This window comes from Phocoena sinus, chromosome 4 (genome assembly GCF_008692025.1).
Source record: "Phocoena sinus isolate mPhoSin1 chromosome 4, mPhoSin1.pri, whole genome shotgun sequence".
Lineage (NCBI taxonomy): Eukaryota > Metazoa > Chordata > Mammalia > Artiodactyla > Phocoenidae > Phocoena > Phocoena sinus.
The window spans coordinates 78,574,998-78,596,030 of NC_045766.1; the positions used below are offsets into that span (position 1 = coordinate 78,574,998).

Below are 21,033 nucleotides of genomic sequence, written 5' to 3' on the forward strand. Positions count from 1 at the left end.
CCGCCTGATGGCGTCAGTTATCCAAAAGTCAGGCCCCACTGGCCTGCTGACTTGTATGTCCTCTAGTCATTGAAGATCTCAGGGCGGCCACATTTGGCCCCCTTTGGGACACTGAGCATTCGGGGCACCCAGACAGCATCTCTGCTGTGCTTACTCCTTCACTGTAGGCACAGCCAGTCCTCCAAACAGTTGTCTTAAGGGCCATCCCTGCAGATGGAGTTGGTCAGATTGTGTGATTTCAGGGCCACTGGCAGGTACCCTGCTGATACCTGACCTTACTTTTATTATTAGTTCTCCCTCTGAGTCCCTGTAGTTCCCACCCCACCTCATCCCCCGTGGCAGCTTCATATCCTGTGTCATAAAACATTGATATTTGGGTGCTTGCCTTAAATTTCCCAACCAGACTGAGCTTCTTAAAAGCCAGAACCATGACTTCCACTTGGCAACACTGCTTCCTGCCCTACACCTACCCCAGCACAGAGCTTTGCCCCGAATCAGGCGAACATACATTGAATCTATATATTATGTATTATTGATTAAAGCTTTGATTTCTGTTTAAATGTAGCTCCTTCTAGGAGAGGCAGCACTTTAAGAAGCTGTGAGCCATTTTCTGTGTAGTACAAATGAGAAATCTGAGAGCGGGTTTACATTCATGACAAAGAGGAAAGAATAGGGCCCTGGGTTCTGGGGGGGCGGGGCAGGGAATGTCACAAAGAGGGTGAAGGGTATAGATGAGGCCTTTGCTGCCTGTGCCTGTCCCACGGTCCTGTCCAGGTCCCGGCCTGCCTTTGTTCTCTTCTTTTTTCACTCTTCGTCTCCCATAAACACCCACTGGCACAGAGCTGCTGCTAGCCTATAGAGATCCTTTGTGTGAATTAGAAAAAGGCATCCCTTCTGGGCAGATGCAGTCTTGCAGGTGCAGGGCTTGGCAAGCAGATGGTGCCTTTGGGAACATTAGAAAAAAGAGCCCCTTCCTCCAGTGCTTCCCCTGCCGTGGCACATGGCTTGACAAGGGGACCACAGGGCTATTTCAGCTTCTGCATGCCCCTCAGCTCCATGCAGTGCAGAAGCACACAGTGGATGCGGAAGCCCTCACCACCAGCAGCATGGTGCACCCCTTGCCCTCCCAGTGCCTGGCAGTCCTTTCTGTAGGGCTCCGACCTGCATGTACCATCCTATCCTGTACCTCATCCTGGCAGAGTCCTCTCTGATGGCTGACTTGCTGACCTCTGATAAACTAATTCTCAGAGGAGAGGAAAATGAAATTTATCACGCATACATGAGGTGTAAGGGGACGACCCTAAGGGTAGTCCCAAGTGCTTATCTTAGTAAATCCTCCTCATAGCAACCCTTTAAGGTAGGTATTATTATCCCTATTTTACAGGTAAGGAAAGTGGTCCCAGCCCTACTGCTCTTGGACCCCAAGCCTGATATTTCACTTCTCTGAGCCTCTGGTTCTTCTCCTCTTTGTCCAGGGCCTGCTGCTGCTCTATGGGGCCTACCTGGCTGGCTTGACTGACCATGTCAGCTCTCCTCCTGTGAATCAGTCTTTAACCATCATGGTTGGGGTCAACCTCGTGGTGCTGGCTGCGGGGCTTCTTTTTGTGGTCACCAGATACTTGCACTCCTGGCCCAACCTGGTCTATGGACTCACATCTGGAAGTATCTTTGTTTGCACAACCACAATCAACTGCTTCATCTTCATTCCCCAGGTATGCTCTAGGGAGAACTTGGAGGACCAGTCCACCCCATCATTCCACAGACTTTGCTGGGTGTGATAAATTGTTCACTTTGTTTCCTACTGAGACTTTTGGGTGCCATTGATGAGAGAGTCAGAAGGAAGGTGGGGTTCCTAGTGAGCTGGCTCCCTCTGTTCTTCCCTCCTCGCTGTCCTGAAGGAGCCACTCTGCTCCCGGTCGGTAAGGAGGGCTGACCAGAGTAGCCAAGTAGTGGCACCGCTTCTGCCCAGGTGGGTGCCTCACAGACCTGCTTTTCTACCCACCCTCCAGTCTGCTGCATGCATCCCCAGTTCCCCCTTCATCCTGATAATGTCATTTCTTGTACTAGCCTGGCAGTGAGGAACCTTTCCTTCTTTCCTGTTTGCAATTGCACATTCAGAGAAAAGTGCATTTGGGTCTTTATGAAATTTAAAATGCCTTTTCTTTCTTTTTAATAAAAAGAGGAAAATGTAGAACCTTCCTTTTCTTTTTACAATAAGGAAAAAGTTAAAAACTAAATTTAAAATGTATTTCTTAACCATAATTCAAAAAGAGGCATGTACCACAATGTTCATTGCAGCACTGTTTACAATAGCCAGGACATGGAAGCAACCTAAGTGTCCATCAACAGATGAATGGATAAAGAAGATGTGGTACATATATATAATGTAATATTACTCAGCCATAAAAAGGAATGAAATTGGGTCATTTGTAGTGAGGTGGATGGACCTAGAGTCTGTCATACAGAGTGAAGTAAGTCAGAAAGAGAAAAACAAATACTGTATGCTAACACACATATATGGAATCTAAAAAAAAAAAAAGGTTCTGAAGAACCTAGGGGCAGGACAGGAATAAAGACGCCGACGTAGAGAATGGACTTGAGGATACGGGGAGGGGGAAGGGTAAGCTGAGACAAAGTGAGAGAGTGGCGTGGACATACATATACTACCAAATGTAAAATAGATAGCTAGTGGGAAGCAGCTGCATAGCACAGGGAGATCCGCTCCGTGCTTTGTGACCACCTAGAGGGGTGGGATAGGAAGGGTGGGAGGGAGACTCAAGAAGGAGGGGATGTGGGGATATATGTATATGTATAGCTGATTCACTTTGTTATAAAGCAGAAACTAACACACCATTGTAAAGCAATTATACTCCAATAAAGATGTTAAAAAAATAAAATAAAATGTATTTCTTATTATGAGGATTAAGAAAAAATCAAACAAGGGAGGAAGATAGAAGGAGAAATATCCAGACAGCAAACAGAAAGAAAGGGAGTCAGAGAGAAAGGTGAAGGAATCCATAAGCTCTGAAAGGAAAGAGATGTTAAATTATTCACGTTATGCCCCAGGGTACCACTGAGCCACATACATCCAAGTTAATGAGCTTGGCATTAAGCAGTGTTTTGTGTCCCTTCTAGTTCTCTTTTTCTTCCTCCCGAGGCTTCCCTCATCCCACGACACCCTCACTACCCTTTCCTTATTCCCAGTGCAGTTACCAGTTGACCATGTATGACTTCTCCATGAGGGAGCTAGCCGGTAATTAAAGTGTTGCCTGATGGAGGGTGGCAGTGTATTTATAAAAGTGAAGAGTGCACTTTGGGGCACGATAGTATGGCACAGGCAGAGGCCCTTTACTCTTTTTCCCTTTCATAAATTCTCATTAAAATACTCAAGAGGATGAACAGATATGGAAAAATCTGTAGCAGCAGCACTAAAAATCAAGGATGGGGGCTTCCCTGGTGGCTCAGTGGTTGAGAGTCTGCCTGCCGATGCAGGGGACACAGGTTCGTGCCCCGGTCCGGGAAGATCCCACATGCCGTGATGCGGCTGGGCCCGTGAGCCATGGCCGCTGAGTCTGCGTGTCCGGAGCCTGTGCTCTGCAATGGGAGAGGCCACAGCAGTGAGAGGCTCGCGTACTGCAAAAAAAAAAAAAAAAAAAAAAAAATCAAGGATGAGCATTGCCTCTGAGCCAGAAACTAGAGGAATTTTTGTTGAATCTTAATGTTATAAGAACTGGATTGAAGGAAGCCTTTGAGAGCTGAGTCTTATTTGTCTAGGATGTAGCAGAAAAGGACTATGAAATGCCAGGGCTGTTCCTCCCTGGGAGATGGGTAAAAGAGAGTGGAGAGGAGACTTTTGGGAAGCCCACTCCTTAGGCCCTGGGGCCAACATTGTTGATTGGTAACCCATCCACCCATTGCCAAACCCTTTGTTCCTCGATTCATCTCTACTATATAGTCTGAAAGAGCTAAACACTTGCTTTGCCAGCCTTCCTTATAGCTAGGTGTACCCACGTAACACAGTTTTGAACACCAAAGGTTTTCTGGGAGGCTTCTGAGAAAGCTTTTGCTTTCCTAAAAAGAAGCTATGGGGGTGGCTGGCATCGCCTCTTCTACTTTCTTCCTACCTTGAATGTTTTTGATGCTTGAAGTTATGGCAGCCGTCTTGTGATGATGAGGGAAAAGCCAAGAGAATGTATTTATTATATACCAGGAAACTATAGCTTTTCCCACGTAAGACTATAAATTCAGGGGGAAAGGATCTATGAAGAGATTCTGCAGTTCACAATAAAAGGACCACAAATTTCTGAAGATTTAGAGAAGCTACCTTCCTCTGAAGTAAAATAGAATGTTTTTAGAAGGTATCTGATTAGTCTTATCAATAGGATTCAAAGGTTATTGCCCCTCTTTGACTAAAGCAAACCATTATGAAAACGACATAATCTTAGATCATGAAATATTGAATAAGGATGAAAAAGATTGTGTTAAATTTAAAACGCCAATAGAAGCATTGAATAGGCAGCTGGACATGGCAAAATACTGAATTAGTGGGTTAATTTAAGGAAACAGAAAACAAGGACACAGGAAAAAAATGAGAGACTAGAAAATATGGAGAGCAGGTCTAAGGATATGATTTAAATAAAGCTAATAGGAGTCTCTGAAAGAGAACAAGATAATTTAGAGCAGAAGTAATCACCAAGGAGCTATTTATTAGAAGAAAGCTTTCCTGATCTAACACAAGACCTCCATCTGAAAATTGAGTGAATCAGTAAACTCCCTGATGTGGCCCTACTTGGGTTTCCTCTCTCCCCCCACACTCGCCTCTGTCCCTCTTGTATCCTAAGCCTCACACACAAGATTTCCACTTTCCTCCGTGTTTAAATCCTCAGGACCTGGGACCATAGTGATATTCAGGGGCACTTCCATCTTATACACAGACATAAAAATACGAGATGAAGTTGATCTTGGAATCGGTCTTCCGGGTTTGAACTAAGGACAGGCACTTGGTTTGTTGAAGTGGGAGTGGAAATGGAATTATTGGGGCTGGGGTACCGGAACCGGGCAGATGGACTGTGTTGGCCTTTCTCTTTCCTTCTCTCTATCTCAGTTCTCCTAGCTGTCTTGAGCTTCCTTTCTCATACTGTATCTTTTCTATTTTCTCTCTCGTGCTTTTCCTCCTCTTGAACTGACCATGATCTGAAACAAAAAAATATATTTTATAGTCAATTGTATTTTAGGTGTAGGAGGTAAATTGTTTTTCAAAATATAAAAGTAACTGAGGTTTTTCAGGTTTTCTGTGTGCCCCTGAATTGATTTTCCCCTCTGACTCTGTGGCCTTTGGTTGAAGAAATATTCTCCCTGTGAGACCAGAGACTGGATATTCCCAGGACAGTAGGACAGCTGAGCAGATTTGGAGAAGTGTGTGAGGAGAGCCACAAGGAGAGGGAAGGGAGCAGGGAGGCAGGCTTCTTTCTTGCTACTGAGCCTTCAAACTGGACTGTGATGGGAGGGATTTATGAAAGCAAAGGCACAGACACCTCAAGGGCAGGTAGGCAGTGCCGGAAAGCTGAGTGAAATGGACGATGTGACTGAAGAGCTAAGTGGACTAGGTAGCCTTCTCCACAGGCCCTCAGGAAATGCCTAAGTGTTTACGCCAAACGCTGAGGTCATCACCAGTAGTGAGCCAGCCTCTGCTTTTGTGACTTAGATGTGACCCATCCTCCCCCACACACACACCCCTCCCTCCACCTCTGAGAGGCAGGTGGGTCCTGAGGTAGGACATTATTTTATCCTCTAAACCTGCAAAGTGTTTCATCTGCTCCTCCAGGAAGGTACTCATGACTTTCTACTCTGCCTTATAGTCCTCTGTAAATGTCTCAGCACCTTACCAGACAGATGAGCTTTCTAAAGGAAAGCTTCCTTCATTTGTCCATGTATCTGTCCATCCAAATATTAACTGTTGGGAACAGGCAGTTAAACACACGGCCTCACTCTAGGTCTAGTTGGGAGCTGACGTGAAAGGATTTATAACCCTTGTGTTATAGTGTTTGAGGATGTTACACGATGTCAAGGAAGGGGTACCCCAGCCTGTCTGGGAACTCGGTAACCGTCTCAGAAAACGAGGTGCTTGGGCCCACCTTGAATGAGGAGTAAGAAATGTTCACAGCTCAGACTGGGGAAGAGCTGTGGGTGGCATTTCCGACGGGGGAAACCCTCTGACAGAGGCAGAGAGGTATAAGAGAGAAGAAGAGGTGTTTGGAACACCATGAGCCTTTGCTCTTTTCGAAGCACAAATTGAAACAAGGGGAGAGTGGCAGGAGGTGAGAGAGGCACATGGGGTGAACTTCTGAATGCCCCGGTGCACCCCATTAAAGACCCGAGACTTAATCCCACTGCTTGGTTTCCTATTGCTGCTATAACAAATTCCCACAAACAGAGTGCCTTAAAACAATACACATTTAATGCCTTATAGTTCTGGAGGTCAGAGATCTAACATGGGTCTTATTTGGCTGAAATCAAGTTGTTAGTAGGTCTGCGTTGCTTCCGGAGACTTTGGGGCAGAATCTGTTTCCGTGCATTTTCCTGCATTTTCTTCGATCCACGGCTCCTTCTTCCATGTTCAGGGCCAGCAGCACAGCATCTTCAAGTCTCTCTTTCTGACCTCTCTTTCCATTGTCACATCTCCCGTCCTGCCTCCCTCTTATAGGGACTCTTGTGATGACACTGGGCCCACCTGGATGATCCAGAATAATCTCCCCATCTCACAGTTTTAAACTCAATAACGTATGCAGAATTCCTTCTGCCATGTAAGGTAACATATTTACAAGCTCCTGGATTGGGAGGGAAGCATCTTTGGGGGGCCATTTTCTGCCTGCTACACACACATACCCAGATGCTGAGAAAATAAGACGCCCTGTCCTTCTGAAGGAAGGGCCGTGGGGAGGTCCTGAAATTATGACCTAAGGGTCATTTCTAGCCATATTCCAGAAATCCTGAAGAGTCAAGTCTTAAGGACCAGGACCTTCACAAATGGGGAATTAAGGGGGAGGGGGTTGGAGGGCCAGGGGGCTTTAGTCAGGGGCCACCCTGGCTCCACCCAGCCAGCTTAGGGTGAGACAGACGAAAAGCCTTGGAAGTGCCCTTACACCAATGTTGAGCAGTTCCTCCAGCAGCTCTGCAGGGAGGGCTTGGTCTGGAGGTGGTAGGGGGAGAGAAAGGAAAAGCTGTGCTGCTAGGGAAATGAGGTGGCCCTGAGGAGACATAGAGATAGTGCAACACTGCTAGGGCCAGTGCTAGGAGAGCAGCGCTGGCGGTCAGCGCCATCCACCCATGGCTGTACAGTGACCCTGTAGTGCTGGGCTCCAGTAGCTCCTGAGCAGGGTGTTGAGAGGACAGCACCCTGGGGAGGGGGCCTTCAAGAAGGGCATCTGACAGGGCGGTTCCTGGCCCGACCCAGCACAGGTCACACAGACTCCTGGTACCATGAAGGACTCATGCTGAGTTAACAGAGGACCCAAGAGGACTTGGGCAGAATGTGGTATTGAAATTGGTGGCAGGATTTAGAATCCTATCTGAGATTTACCAAATTTAGGTTACTTTCCATAGTCAGAGCTCAGTAAATGTTTGATGAGCGAACAAAGACATCCCAGGATCCCTGTGAGGTTCCCCACAGGTATCTCAGCATCATTTCTAGAGCTAAGGTCCCAGAGTGCCCAGCGTCCATCACTAGGGCTCTTAATTATGAGAATCCCTAAGGGAAAAGATGCCTTCAGCACTGTGGCCTCCCCTGGCATCACGTCCCTAGCATTCGCCAGGAGGAGACAGTACCCCACGGGCTCAGGAGCGTGTCCCTGTTTGTGAATGTTCTCTGTTCAGTCCCATCCCTGTTAAACGAAACCAGCCTGTGCATCCATAGACTGGTTCTCAAAACCAGTATCTCCCGAAAACCGTTCCCTAGGACCCTCACAGTTGACAGTCTCTCTCGTCAGCTGTGTTGAGGACGTGCAGTGTGGCACAGTGCCCTCGTTACAGCTGTGACTCTGATGCTAAGTAGCCATGTGGACCTAGACAAATCATCCTGCTTCTGAGTCTTTCCTCATTTGTCAAGGAAAGAAGACAGATCGCAGACCTGATGTTCTATCGTTTTTATTCATTTTTGCTGACATTTGTGGTTTTCTGTTTCTCTGAGCCTTGGGTTAGAAGTCCTCTAGAGGGAACAAACGTGTGGACACAAGCAAGGAAGGCAGGGGTGGGGGTGGGATGAACTGGGAGATTGGGATTGACAGGTATACACTAATTTGTATAAAATAGATAACTAATAGGACCCTGCTGTATAAAAAAATAAATTAAATTAAATGTAAAAAAAAAAAAGAGTCCTCTAGAAGGAACTGGGTTTTCTTTTTCTTTTTTTTGCGGTACACGGGCCTCTACCTGTCGTGGCCTCTCCCGTTGCGGAGCGCAGGCTCCGGACGCGCAGGCTCAGCGGCCAGGGCTCACGGGCCCAGCTGCTCCGCGGCATGTGGGATCTTCCCAGACAGGGGCACGAACCCGCCTCCCCTGCATCGGCAGGCGGACTCTCAACCACTGCACCACCAGGGATGCCCGGGCCTGGGCTTTCAGTAGCAGTAAGCACACCATCGCTCAACACATGAGAATAATTAAGAACAGCTGCATACAACTAAAACCAGCGTCATCTGAAGTACAGTGTTTAGATCGCTTAACCCTGTTACAGCTCCTAAACTCTGGCTTGAGAATGTGCCTCTAGAAGTCCACCTCAGCTCTGGTTTTCTTTGCCCAGTCCAGCAGTGGGTTGGTAGATGGGTCCAGCCGATGGTTCTGTTTCATCAACCTGTCATCTTCTTCCTTTGGCATTTTTTAAATGATATGACCTTTACATTCTCTAAACCTTCTGTCATTGCTGTCTGTGAACTTTCCAGAGTAAAGTACATTTTGAGGAGAGAATAGTTTGTGCATTTATCTGTGATACTGTCATTCCTTGGTGTTTTTGAGGAAGAGTGAGAGAATGTGTTTCTGGGTGTGTAATTAAATAAATAACATGTGTTCTTTTATCCAACAGCTGAAGCAATGGAAGGCATTTGAAGAGGAAAACCAAACAATCAGACGCATGGCCAAATATTTCAGCACTCCCAGCAAAAGCTTGCACACCCAGTATGGTGAGGAGCAGAGTTGCCACGTTAGAGGAGAGAAAAACTCCATGGAGAGACTCCTCACAGAAGTAAGCGAGACCCTGCCTGCTGGATTCTCTATAAAGAACTCCAGTCATGCATTGGTGGGCCCCATATGCCTCATTGCTAACATTCTTTCTCCTCCTCCCATTTCCCCAATTCCTAGCCATTCTGGTCTCCCTTAGCAGCAAGCAAAACCTCAACATTTCCCCAGTGCCCCTCCCATTGCTGACCCTCACCCACTTCATTCATTCATTGGACAGATGTGTGCCAGGCATTGTGCTAAGTGCTGATGAACAAAACAAACAGAGTCCCTACCTTCATGGAGCTCACAGTGTAGTGGAGGAAATAGATACGGATCAAGTAGCCATATAGTTACAAATGGTGATAAGAATTATGAAGGGAAAAATCAGAGTGGGAAGAAAGAGTGGTGAGGACAAGGGAACCTAATTTAGAGGGGTCGGAAAAGACTCTCTGAGCTGAGAGCTGAAGGTTAACTACAAATTATCCAGGCAAAGAGTGCAGGGAAAAGCATTCCAAGTGTGGGGAACAGCATTGTAAAGGCCCTGAGGAGTAGTGGATGCTAGCTTCTGCTGTGTGATACATTCTTTCTTTACATAGAGTAGTGCCCTTGTTTCCAAGATCCTATGGGGCTCCTTACTGTCTTTTCCAGGTGCTAACTAGAAATCTCAGTCATCCTACCAGCCCAGAAAATTAAGAGGTGTCTAAAGATGGGGAGGAAGGATGAATAGAGCTTCTGAATATCGCAGTAGCACCAAGGCAGAGACAAGGGAGCCCCCAGTCCTCTTTCTTCTCTGTTCTTCAGCCAGATTTGGCACCTCTCCCAGAACTGGACAGAGTGATGTGGGCTTGAAGAAAGCACATGGGAAAGCTTGAGGCTGCACTGCCTCAGAGAGGAGGCATGGGGCCCAGAGGAATTAGCCAGTTTTTTCATACTAACTAAATTATATTCCATATTTTTGTTTTAGTAGAGAACATACCTGAGTAGGTGCTATATGGGAAATTATGCTTTTTCATATTGGACTGACACTGGGTGCCAATAGTCCCTATGTGAAAGGATGGTGTGATGGGGACCTAAGGAACGTAACCAATGAAGGGATTCAGCTCCCCAAGCACCCTCAGTCCCTCGCACCATTCCCTTGGTTCTGGACCTTATTTTCCATCAGAGTAATACTTGTCCTTTCTTTACTATTTCTTTACTATTTATCAAGCATTCAGGACCTTTTTTCAGAGCCAGATTTCTTCCCACCTGGCAAGGGAGTAGCATTGCCATTGATACTCTCTGAAGTCTTCAAAGAAACATTTTTTTTTTTCAGCTAAACAGAAGGCCAGAAACTTGGCGAGAACACCCAGGATGGTTTTCATTCACAATCAGCTAATGTTGGAACAGCCAAGTGGCCTGACTCTTTAGCCTTATGGTAATTTGTGACGTTCTTTTTGTACCCCTGCCATGCTACCCTGTTTCCCATGCAGTGACTGAATCCGCTCTACCAAAAAGATGCCTTGAGTCTGCAGAGGCAGGGCCCTAATAGGGAGCAGATGCTTAGGTAGTAAAATGCTGGACTCCTGTCCCCGACACCCCACACCTGAACACCTTTCCCAGAGCAGCCCATCCCAGAGCCCTGCGGCAGGCCTAGAGAGTTTCTGGTATCTGAATCCCCAGCTCCAGCACTGCCCAGTGGATGAGCACAAGGATCTCTCCTGCCTCCGTAACCCCAGCTTCTCGGCTGCATTTCCCTCCTCTGCAGCCCCTCTGCTGCCCCAGTGTCCTCCTCCTACTTTCGCACCATCTGGGCAGTCCATCTTCTCATTCTTGCCTCCCTTTCCCCATGGCAATGGTCCCCAAAGGCTGTTTGGGGCAGCATCCACCCCTGACATCCCAGCTGTGTGGAGGCCAGCTTCCCAGATCTTGAAGAACCTCCCTTCTACGCTCTGCAGCAGAGGAAACTCGCCTTTACTTTTCTTCCTTGAAACACAGAAAGAGGGGGAGATTCCATTTCTCCCTGTGGCCTGCACCTTAGGAAACATGCCTGTGGATGTTTTGCTTCCCTGGGTGTGCCCAACGTGATCATTAATAAGCTCGTTTCAGTGCAGCTGCCATGGTCAGTCGGATTTTGGTCTCACCGTGGCCAACCACGCTGATTACTATGCGGCCATGGTGAAAACAGAGTCCCACTTCCTCTTCTGTAAGAAGGGAGATTTACTGCTTAGGCTGACGTTTCTAAATCTGTCACCAGCCAGCTTCAGGTGTTTGGTTTGCTAGAGAAGAGTAGTATTCCCAACTCAAGGTTTATACTGTTTTCCTATACTCTAAGGAATTTGTGGATAAGGCACAAAAAGGCAGCACTCATATGGTAGTTCTATCTGTAGTTTTTTAAGGAACCTCCATACTGTTCTCCATAGTGGGGGTACAGGGAGATCAGCTCGGTGCTTTGTGACCGCCTGGAGGGGTGGGATAGGGAGGGTGGGAGGGAGGGAGATGCAAGAGGGAAGAGATATGGGAACATATGCATATGTATAACTGATTCACTTTGTTATAAAGCAGAAACTAACACACCATTGTAAAGCAATTATACCCCAATAAAGATGTTTAAAAAAGAAAAAAAGGCAGCACTCAGAGTTCACTTGCTGGGGTAGCTGTCATCAGCTGACGGCCCCCTCCCAGCTCTGTGAGGCGGTAGGGCCTCCTGAAGCCAGCGTGAGAATGTACCAGGTGGGCTTCACGAGGAAGGGCGGTGAGGAGGAAGAGAGGTGGGGTCCCTCCAGCGCAGCCAGCGCAGTCACCCCCGTGAGATGCTCAGAGAGATACCTGGCGCCACCCAGATATCATGAAGAGCCTGAGTGAATGTCTTCCTGTTACTCACCCACTCTGCTCCTGGCGAGTCCTTGAGTCACCTACACTTCCGCGGCAACGCCCAGCCCTTACCGCCCTGTGGCTGAGGAAAAGGGAGAATGAGCGGGCAGGTGCTCAGCTGCAAGTCCTTCCGCTTATTCACCAGTGGCTCGCTGGTTCGGAACTCTCTCCTGAGGATAAGAGAAGTCTAAACCGGGATGAAACTGGGAGTACCAATAATCAGAAAGATCACCTTCCTGCTTATAAGTAGGGAGCAGTAGGTTTGCCTTGGAGTTGCTGCCAGAAGACTCTTGCTGGACTAGTTTACCTAGTTTACTGTTCCCTCAAAGGTTCACTTCTGGGCAACTCTTCCATATCTACTTGAGAAGAAACCACAAATTCAATTCATAGGCAAGTTGCGTCAGGAATCCGAAAGGAGGGAAACATCCTTTTACTTCTAGGGCATAATAAATGGACACCCAAATGCTCATCCTCAGCTTCGAAAGAGGATGACAGCAGAGAGGCAGCATTTTGGTATTTGGACAAGCACTTCTTACTATCTTCTCCAAACTCTCGACCCCGTGTCATCTGCCCCAAGACCCATCAGCTCCCCACGATGATCTCTCTCCTGCTCCACTGCTTTTGAACATCAGAAATTCCAGAAGGTGGACATCAGGTCTAAACCAGACGAAGGATGCTCAGGGCACACCCACTGCTGTTACTCTTCCTCCTACTTCATGCCCCATGGTCCTGCAGTTAGAACAGGCACATCTCTGCAGCTGTCACCTGCCAGCCTCCCGGGCGCTGCCTGTTTATCAACTGACAGCCATGCAGCAGGTAGGCAGCTCACTAGCAGAACTGCCCAACTTCATTTATCTTCTGGGCTCCCTTCTAGTTCTACTGAATCAAGCTATCAGGGACTTAGGCCCAATAATCCTTTTTTTTTTTTTTTTTGAGCTTCTCCGGTAATTCTGATGCCTGCACTCCTTTGGGAGATACCGACAGCTGATAGTGCCACATTGGTAGCTTTGGCCTCCTACCCACAAGTTCCAGCCAAGGGAGGTGATAACACCAACCTGAGATTCTCATTCCCCACTAAACCGCACCCCCCACCCCTGGCTCCAGTCTTTTCACTTTGGCCCAGGAATCTCCATCCTTCTTGTTCTTCCCATTTTCTAGGCTGTTTATTTAGCAAGTGGCAAAATGCTTGTTTCCCTGTTCCGTCATCCCCTTCAGAGATGCCTCAGGGTCATCTGTATTTTGCAGAAGTGTGATATACCCAGAGTTGGGCCATCCCCAACACTGCTCTGACTGGTGTCCTGCAGGGTGACCGGAGCCCCTGTGTTCTGAGCAGAGTTGAGCGGGTGCTGCAGCAGCCAGCAGGCAGCTGGACTGTGCCTCCCCTGACCGCCCTTCTCGCAGACAGTGCCACAGTCTGGGGATGAATGGGGAGACTAAGATCACACAACAGTGAATCATAGTAAACCGTTACTGAGCACACATGGCAGCTATTGTGCCAAATGCTTCGTATGCATCATCTCATTTCACCTCAAGGAGGGACCTCCTCAGAGCCTAAGATCACCAGCTAATACGTGGAGAAACTGGGATTTAAACCAACGTCTTCTGATGCCACCCTTTCTCCACCATGGGAGACAGTGTGAAAGCCCTCAGCAGCATCTTTTGTTGATGGTTTTGCTTTTGTTTTACAGAAAAATGCCGTGATTGAAAGCCTGCAAGAACAAGTAAACAACGCCAAAGAGAAGCTGGTGAGGCTGATGTCAGCTGAGTGCACCTATGACCCCCCCGAAGGGGCTGTCCCGTCTGCCTCTTCCCACAGCAAGGACATCCTGGCTGCAGCCCCTCCCCATAGCCTAGCAGCTCAAGGGTCTTTGAAATGTCTCCCTGACTCTCTGAGTGATACCAGCCCGGCCACCCAGGACCCCCAGAGTACCTCAGCACCCGCCTCAGGTGTACAAGGCGTCAAGGGGCCTGTGGAGGACACCAGCCCCTCCCCGGGGCAGAAGGAGAAAATTGCTGCCTCCCAAGACTTTCCTGACCATTTAAATTTGGGCTGCAGCCAGAAGCCGCGGGCTGAGCAAAGCCAGGGTGTGGAGAGAAGAGACCAGGTACCCATGGCCCTCCAGCAGGGTCTCACGCCAGGTGGAGAAGGCTCTGTTCCCCAGAGACAGGGGCAGTTGGAGAACTCAGAGGCGCCCCAAGCGCGACCGTCAAGGGTGAATTCAGTGATCAGGGAGAAGCTTCAGGAAGTCCTCCAAGATCTGGGCCTGAGCCCTGAGGCTCCCGTCCCCTGTCCCCCATCCTGTCCCCAGCAGCCCTGGAAGAGCAGTGCCTGCCGCAGCCCCCAGAAGATGCCCCTCTCCAAGGAGCTGGGCTTCAGCCCGTACATGGTGAGGAGAAGGGGCGCGGCACAGCGGGCTCGCTCGCACTTGCCAGGTTCTGTGCCCTCCTCTGTGGGGCGTCGGGTAAACAGGGCTGATTCTGGGGCACGCACTGGGCGAAATGTGCAGGACAGGGACAGCCCCTGCCTGGACCCCCAAACTGCAGATTCCAGAGTAGCAAGACCCTCTTCTGGGAAGCCTTTACTGCTCCCAGCTCCTCAAGGCAAGGCAGACTCCCCGGAGGGCAGCAAACAGTGCCAGACAGAGCCCCAGGGAGCCGAAGGGAGCCGCGCAGCCCTTTCTCACCAGCCTTCTGGTCCTGGCCGGGTGCTGTGCCCAGCTGCCCCACGCCAAGCCAGAGCCTCGCCGGACCTGCCTGAGCAGCGGCTGCAGCGGTCCCCAGCGCCCCCAGGCTGCCCTTCCCTGTCTCCTCCACACAGCTACCTCGACACAGAATCCAGCAGCTCGGATGAGTTCTTCTGCCGCTGCCACAGGCCCTACTGTGAAATCTGCTTCCAGAGCTCCTCTGATTCCAGTGACAGTGGCTCGTCAGACAGCGACCCTGAGCCCGCTGGGAGGCTGGCTTCCTGGGAAAAGCTGTGGGCCCGCTCGAAGCCTGTCGTGAACTTCAAAGATGACTTGAAACCCACACTGGTGTGAACAGCAGAGCAAGTCTGGACATAGAGCTCTGTCCGGGACAAGCCATACCATGGCCTGTTGTGGCCTTCGGGGAATAGACCAGTGCCTTGCATTGGACCGGCCCTTACCATGTTTCAGCTATGCTCACTTGAGCACTGTGGTACCTGGAGCACTTCTCGATCTATACAAAGAGGGGTATTGCCTGTCTTGTTCCTACCTCACCGCATTCCTGTAAAAGACTCCAGCCGAGTGCCCATAAAGGATACCCTTGGATAAAAGGTGCTAAATGAGCACAGAGGGTCTTCTGTCCTGGTCAGCCTATAATGTACAGAACTCTTCATATATACCAGATGGATGGCTGGGTGGACAGACAGATGGAGAAATGGAAGGAAAATTTCTGCAGAACCAGAGTTGTGAACTGTGATCCATCAGACTGGCTTTTTGGTGGCAGACCTGCTAGGAAGACATCTCCTGCGTCTTTGGGTGGCCCACTCTTGGCAGGGGGTTGTTTTGTTTCTGCTCAGCTTTGTGAAGAGCACCACCCCTAGGTCCCAGCTTCCAGCCAGACTCAGCTCAGAGCCAACTGTACACCTCTATTTGGTGTTCATGTCTTTATACCATTGTGGCACCTCAGCATCATCCCTGAGACAGTCAGGTGTCCATGGGGCCACAGGTGACGCAGATCTCTCTCCTGGGCTCAGATGGCACCGGAGGCCCACCGCGTTGACTTTGTCAGTGGTGCAGTTTTGCAATAGCAGGAAGCACGCGCTGACAATCTCTGTTGAGGTTGGGGAGGCCCTATTGGTCAAGAGGAGGCCAACTAGGGCTACATGACCACTGATGGCTACATAAACCTAAAAACAGAAAATGGGAAAATAGAAAGGAAGAAATGGGGGAGAAGGTAGGAAAGAAAACAGGTTTTGAACATTTACCTTGAGTCTAGCATGGTACTTGGAAATATCAAGTACTGGTAATTCCTTATGATGACCCCATGAAGTAGATACTCTCGTTCCCACTTTTACAGATGGAGATGATGAGGCTTAGAGAACTGAGGTAGCTTCCCCAGCGTCACATTGCTGGAGAGGGGCCCATGGAGAGGCCCATGTGAGACTTGGCCACAGCTCACAGGACTCCAAGTGGATAGACTTCCCTGGGGCACATCTCTTCCCTTGTTCTTCTGGGAGTGGCGGGCAGAGCATGGCAGGCCAGACAGCAAAGCAGGGGTAGTGTAGGAAGCTGCAGTGCACTCACCCTGCAGTCCAGGATGACAAAACTGGGCCCCTCACCTCGGGAAGCAGCCCTCCACTGCCTCACTGCCTCGGGCCCACTCACGCCTCCCACGGCAGCCGGGGAGTTGGTGAAAGATAAGTGCCAGGATCTCATCTGCTGCCAGAGCCACACGGAGAACACAGCTGGGTCCACTTCACTTGTTGCTGAGCTAGTTGTTGTTTACAGGCTGTTCCCTGCCCGTTCACTTGTGCGTGCATGTGTGTGTGTACACATGCTTGTGTGCAGGAGTTTGGGCCTCATTAGGTATGTCTGGAGGGGAGCACATGGCTTTAAATGTCTCACAGAAGATGTATCACAGACTCTTGGTGGCTGCTGACACCTTGTAAATCTCCAGACACTGGACCAAGAGGCCCTCCTGGTAACACAGCTTCTTCTGTTGTCTACTTTTAAATACAAATATCATAATTTATTCTGCGTGTGGGCTTGTAGTTTCTGCTTGTGCCGTTTGTATGCTGTCCAAGTGAGACCTTAATAAAAGAAATGGCTCTCAAGGCAAGTCTCTAGAGAAATTGTAGTTTGGGGCTGGGGAGGAGGGGCACAGACAAGACTGAAGCACCCAAAGGAGTGGAAATGCAGCAGCCATTAGAGTTGCTGCTGGCTTACCCTGGGTTCCAGGTGTATCTTCTACCACACCTCCATTTGTAACAGATTCTTCTGTGGTCTCCCCGTGCAGCTTCCTATCCCAGAAACACCTGCCCCAGTGGGTAGAGGAAACTCTGGAGACCCTCAATTCTTCCCACCCACTGGGGATCCTGTGGTCGGGCTTCACCTCCTTCAGCTCCTTTCCTCCCAGTATGTCACCGCTAGCAGCCTACTGTTCAGTAGTGTGGAATATGCAGGCTCTAAACCTGGCAGTGCTTCTCTCACTCCCTCTGCTCCTACACCCTCAGTTCCCTCATCCCAGCCCTTCCACATCTCCATCTCTCTTCTATCTAGACTTTCTTTCCCCTCTTTGTGCATCTTGTGAATGACTCATCCCTCAAGGCTCAGGTAGAGCATTCCCAGGTAAAAATGACATCCCCTAGTTAAATGAAGAAAGATGTTTTGGGGACCATGCTTCACACTTAGTTGTATAGAAGCTTCTAGCATCCATTTTTCCTAGAATAACTTTGTAACACTTGCTAGACTTTGTTGAAAAGATGGAGAATCTACCCTATATTTTCCTTATTTATCATTTGGTTTGAAAACTGTATGCCAAGCACCACAACTTCCTGCCCCAGAAAACTGTCTCCAAATCTATTGCTGTGTACTACCTCCGCACCCACTCCTCACCAGCTTCTTCCCTAGATCTTTTACTCAAGACCAGCTAATCCAGTGATGAAATTCTTGGAAGGATGAGTATGCCATGACTTCTGGCCTGCTCTTGATTGTTACGCTCTTGAAGAAAGGGCAGAAACTTGGTGCAAAGAAATCCTAGAGAAGTAAACATTGCCTCTGCTGTTGTCATCGGGGCTATGCCTGTCTTTGTTGGTCGTAAGGTCTGGCATGAAGCCCAGCCTGCTTCTTACCCAAGTATATATTGCTTTGCTGATTGAAATCTTAGGGTTGGAGGTGTCCATCCTGATCCCAAAGTCTGCCCCTGTCTCTGGCCCGGGTCAAACTCTCTTTCCTTAAAGGATCAACTTGGCCTCCCCGGAGCTCAGGAGAAAAGAGCATCAGATGTAGGAGGCATGTTTTTAACGAACCATTTCACTTTGAAAACGGTAAAGAGAAAAGTCAATGCACATTCCACAAAAATCTCTTCTGTGTCTATATTTATTTTATTATATTTAGATGTGTCTCCTTCACAGATTGCAAGTTCCTGAAAGCACTGAGTGTGTCTTCTGCATCTTTGTATCCTCAAGAGTAGCCATCAGAGAGCTTTGCACAGAGTATGAGCCCAGTAAATGTTTGATGGATGGATTTCTGGGCAGATAAGTGGGTGAAACAGAGGAAGACAAACAAAGGAAGGCAGAGAACCTGTAATGCAGCAAAAAGGGAGGCAGAGCCATCTGGCTTCACTGCCTTTCAATGAGGTAAGAGCAAGAAACAACATCACTGAAGAACCCAGAAGTAACTGAATTCTGAAAAAGACAGTACTTTACGTCTCTTAGAGGGAGGTGAGGTAGAGTGACAGAGTTACTGGAAGAGAAACAAAGTTACTGTGTTAAAGGTGTTCTCTTAAAGATGCTTTCCTCACAGGCTTGTAACTAAGTAGCCAGCAGTACTAGCAGGAGGACAGTCTGTTCATCTTTCTCACCATCATCTTCCTGAGTCCCCTTTCCCAGAGCCCCAAACAAAACAGTTGTCTCTGTTCCCTCTGGCTGCTGCATGTCTCCCAGTGACAGCCTCTGGGCTTTGTTAAGGGAGGTCTTAATGCAGAGATGGCAGCTTTAGGACTGAAAGCAGGAGAGAGGTTACTTGTCCTCAAGCTTTGCTCTTCCTCACATCTGGTACCCACTCTGATCTCTTCCTCCGTGAATTGTTTCTGATGTTAGCATCCCCAGCCGAACTGCATTTGAATAAGGGAACATCTTAGAATGTTCGGTTCACTATCAAGGTCACAAAGAGAAAAGAAATGCCAGTGTCATGAGGCAAAATAACCTGTTACGAGTTTGACAAGATCTGGGGTCAATGCTTCCCAACCCTTTTCATTCTTTGACTTACCTTTGGATGTCTAAATAGACATGTAGGTTCAGAGAATAAGTGCTTGGGAAGGGCCCTGGAAAGGTCTGTGGGTGACTACGAGAAAAGCAAGAGGGCATGGAAAAAGGAGGGAAGGAGGGCAAGAAGTGCAGAAAACTGAGAGAGAGATGAGGGAGATGGGGTGAAGGAGGAAGACAGAGAACCAAAGGCACCCTGCTTAGCTTTGTCCGTGGACATTGCCTCTCTTGTAAATGAATGTGCTGGTTCCGGTCTGAGCTGAGAGAAAGTGGGGCTCACTTCTATGAAGAAGGGCAGGGAAACCCTTGCAGAGCCCTTTCTTTAGTGTATATGTAACCATTGGTTCATTTATCTACTTTGCCGCTAGACCGTGAGCTTCTTGAGCCTGCAACTTGTTATAATTATCTGGGTGTCCCCAGCACCCAGCACTGTGCTTGGTGCATGGGTTGATGCTCAGCAGATGTTTGTCAAAAGAAATCAAGAAAAGAGTGGCCTCGCCAGAACTGTCTCAAGGGGGACCCCAGGGAGGCCACTCATAAGAGCTGAGGTCACCTGGGAAGCAGGGCTTAGATGTCTCATCGCGGACTGAACTACAGTGCTGTTGATTCACTGAAGTTTAAATGCTCTGTGATAGTGCCCGGACCCTTTCTCAAAAGAAGGCATTTCAGATGGGCTCTCTTCTCCACTAAATTTTGTACAGTAATTTTCCCCATGAACTGCCAGGGCTTAGAGTCACTCATGTGACTGTGTGACTTTCAGCAAGTTGCATAACCTCTTTGTAGCTCAGTTTCCCCAACTGTAAACTGGGATAATAACACCTACCTCATACAGATATGAGGGTTAAATAAGTTAATATTAATTATTGATTTGAACTCTGCCTGGCACATAGTAAACAGTATATAAGTGTTTGTCTTAGAAAGTTGTTTGGGAAACACAGCTTTATATTTTAAAAGCCTCTTTATGTTTTCTTGCTTTATTCCAAATTTCCCATTCCTGTGTTCAATTTGTTCCTGATGGAAGGGTCTTCTAAACAGATCTGGTAACGTGAGGATGGCCCGCTTGTAGTACAGCAGAAATTTCTCCCTGAACCCCTTCAGCCCACTTCTAGGACAGCAGAAATTTCTCCCTGAACCCCTTCTAGGTCAGGTTCACTTACTGTGGGGTGAACATCCACCTGTAGGACTCAAATATTAGGGCAGGCCTAGGGAAAAGTACAGTTGAAAGTCAGGAAATCTGATTTTTTAGGGTGGAGCCAAAGACAACTATTTTCCTTTACAGAAATATTATGCACTTTATAATAGACAAAAATATATAGGGTACCTACTATGTGCCACTTAATACTTGTCTTATTCGAGACTTAAAACAACCCCACAAGGTAGTTATTTCTGTTTTACAGATGAGGAAACTGGAACTGGGAGAGGTTGGGTAACTGGCCCAAAGTCACACAACTCGTTAGAGGCAGAGCCAAAGTTTAACTGAAATCTGACTTGATTCCAAAGCCCTTTTAGGACACCCCAACGCTGGTTCCAGAGCATGTGCTACAGGCGTGCTACCAGAAGACAGAAGGAATTTCAACCTGGCAGGGCAGGGACCCAGACTGAGGTTTTCTCAGGACACCAAGGTTTCCTTAGGAAAAGCAAGCCGGTCCGGTTCTGTAAGCCTATTGCAAAACCCTCCATTGCTGAGTCACTGAACAGCATGTTCACGGCTGGAAGGGAGCTTTCTTTTTTTTCACATCTTTATTGGAGTAAAATTGCTTTACAATGGTGTGTTAGTTTCTGCTTTATAACAGAGTGAATCAGCTATACGTATACATATATCCCCATATCTCCTCCCTCTTGCGTCTCCCTCCCACCTTCCCTATCCCACCCCTCTAGGTGGTCACAAAGCACCGAGCTGATCTCCCTGTGCTATGCGGCTGCTTTCCACTAGCTATCTGTTTTACATTTGGTAGTGTATATGTGTCCATGCCACTCTCTCACTTCATCCCAGCTTACCGTTCCCGCTCCCCATGTCCTCAAGTCCA

General features: G+C 48.3%; 1 protein-coding gene across 3 annotated transcripts in view; it reads left to right on the top strand.

Moving 5' to 3' along the window:
• Positions 1–16,847, top strand: part of GPR156 (G protein-coupled receptor 156) — a 94,390-nt gene extending 77,543 nt beyond the window's left edge. For 2 of the 3 annotated variants that reach the window (XM_032631654.1, XM_032631655.1), the window contains 3 exons: positions 1,476–1,712; positions 9,074–9,232; positions 13,746–16,847. In XM_032631654.1, coding sequence (XP_032487545.1) covers positions 1,476–1,712; positions 9,074–9,232; positions 13,746–15,095 — 1,746 coding nt within the window. In that variant the 3' untranslated portion in view covers positions 15,096–16,847. The remainder of the gene's footprint in view (positions 1–1,475; positions 1,713–9,073; positions 9,233–13,745) is intronic. The other variant, XM_032631656.1, reaches the window with a different exon arrangement.
• The last annotated feature ends 4,186 nt before the right edge of the window (positions 16,848–21,033 follow it).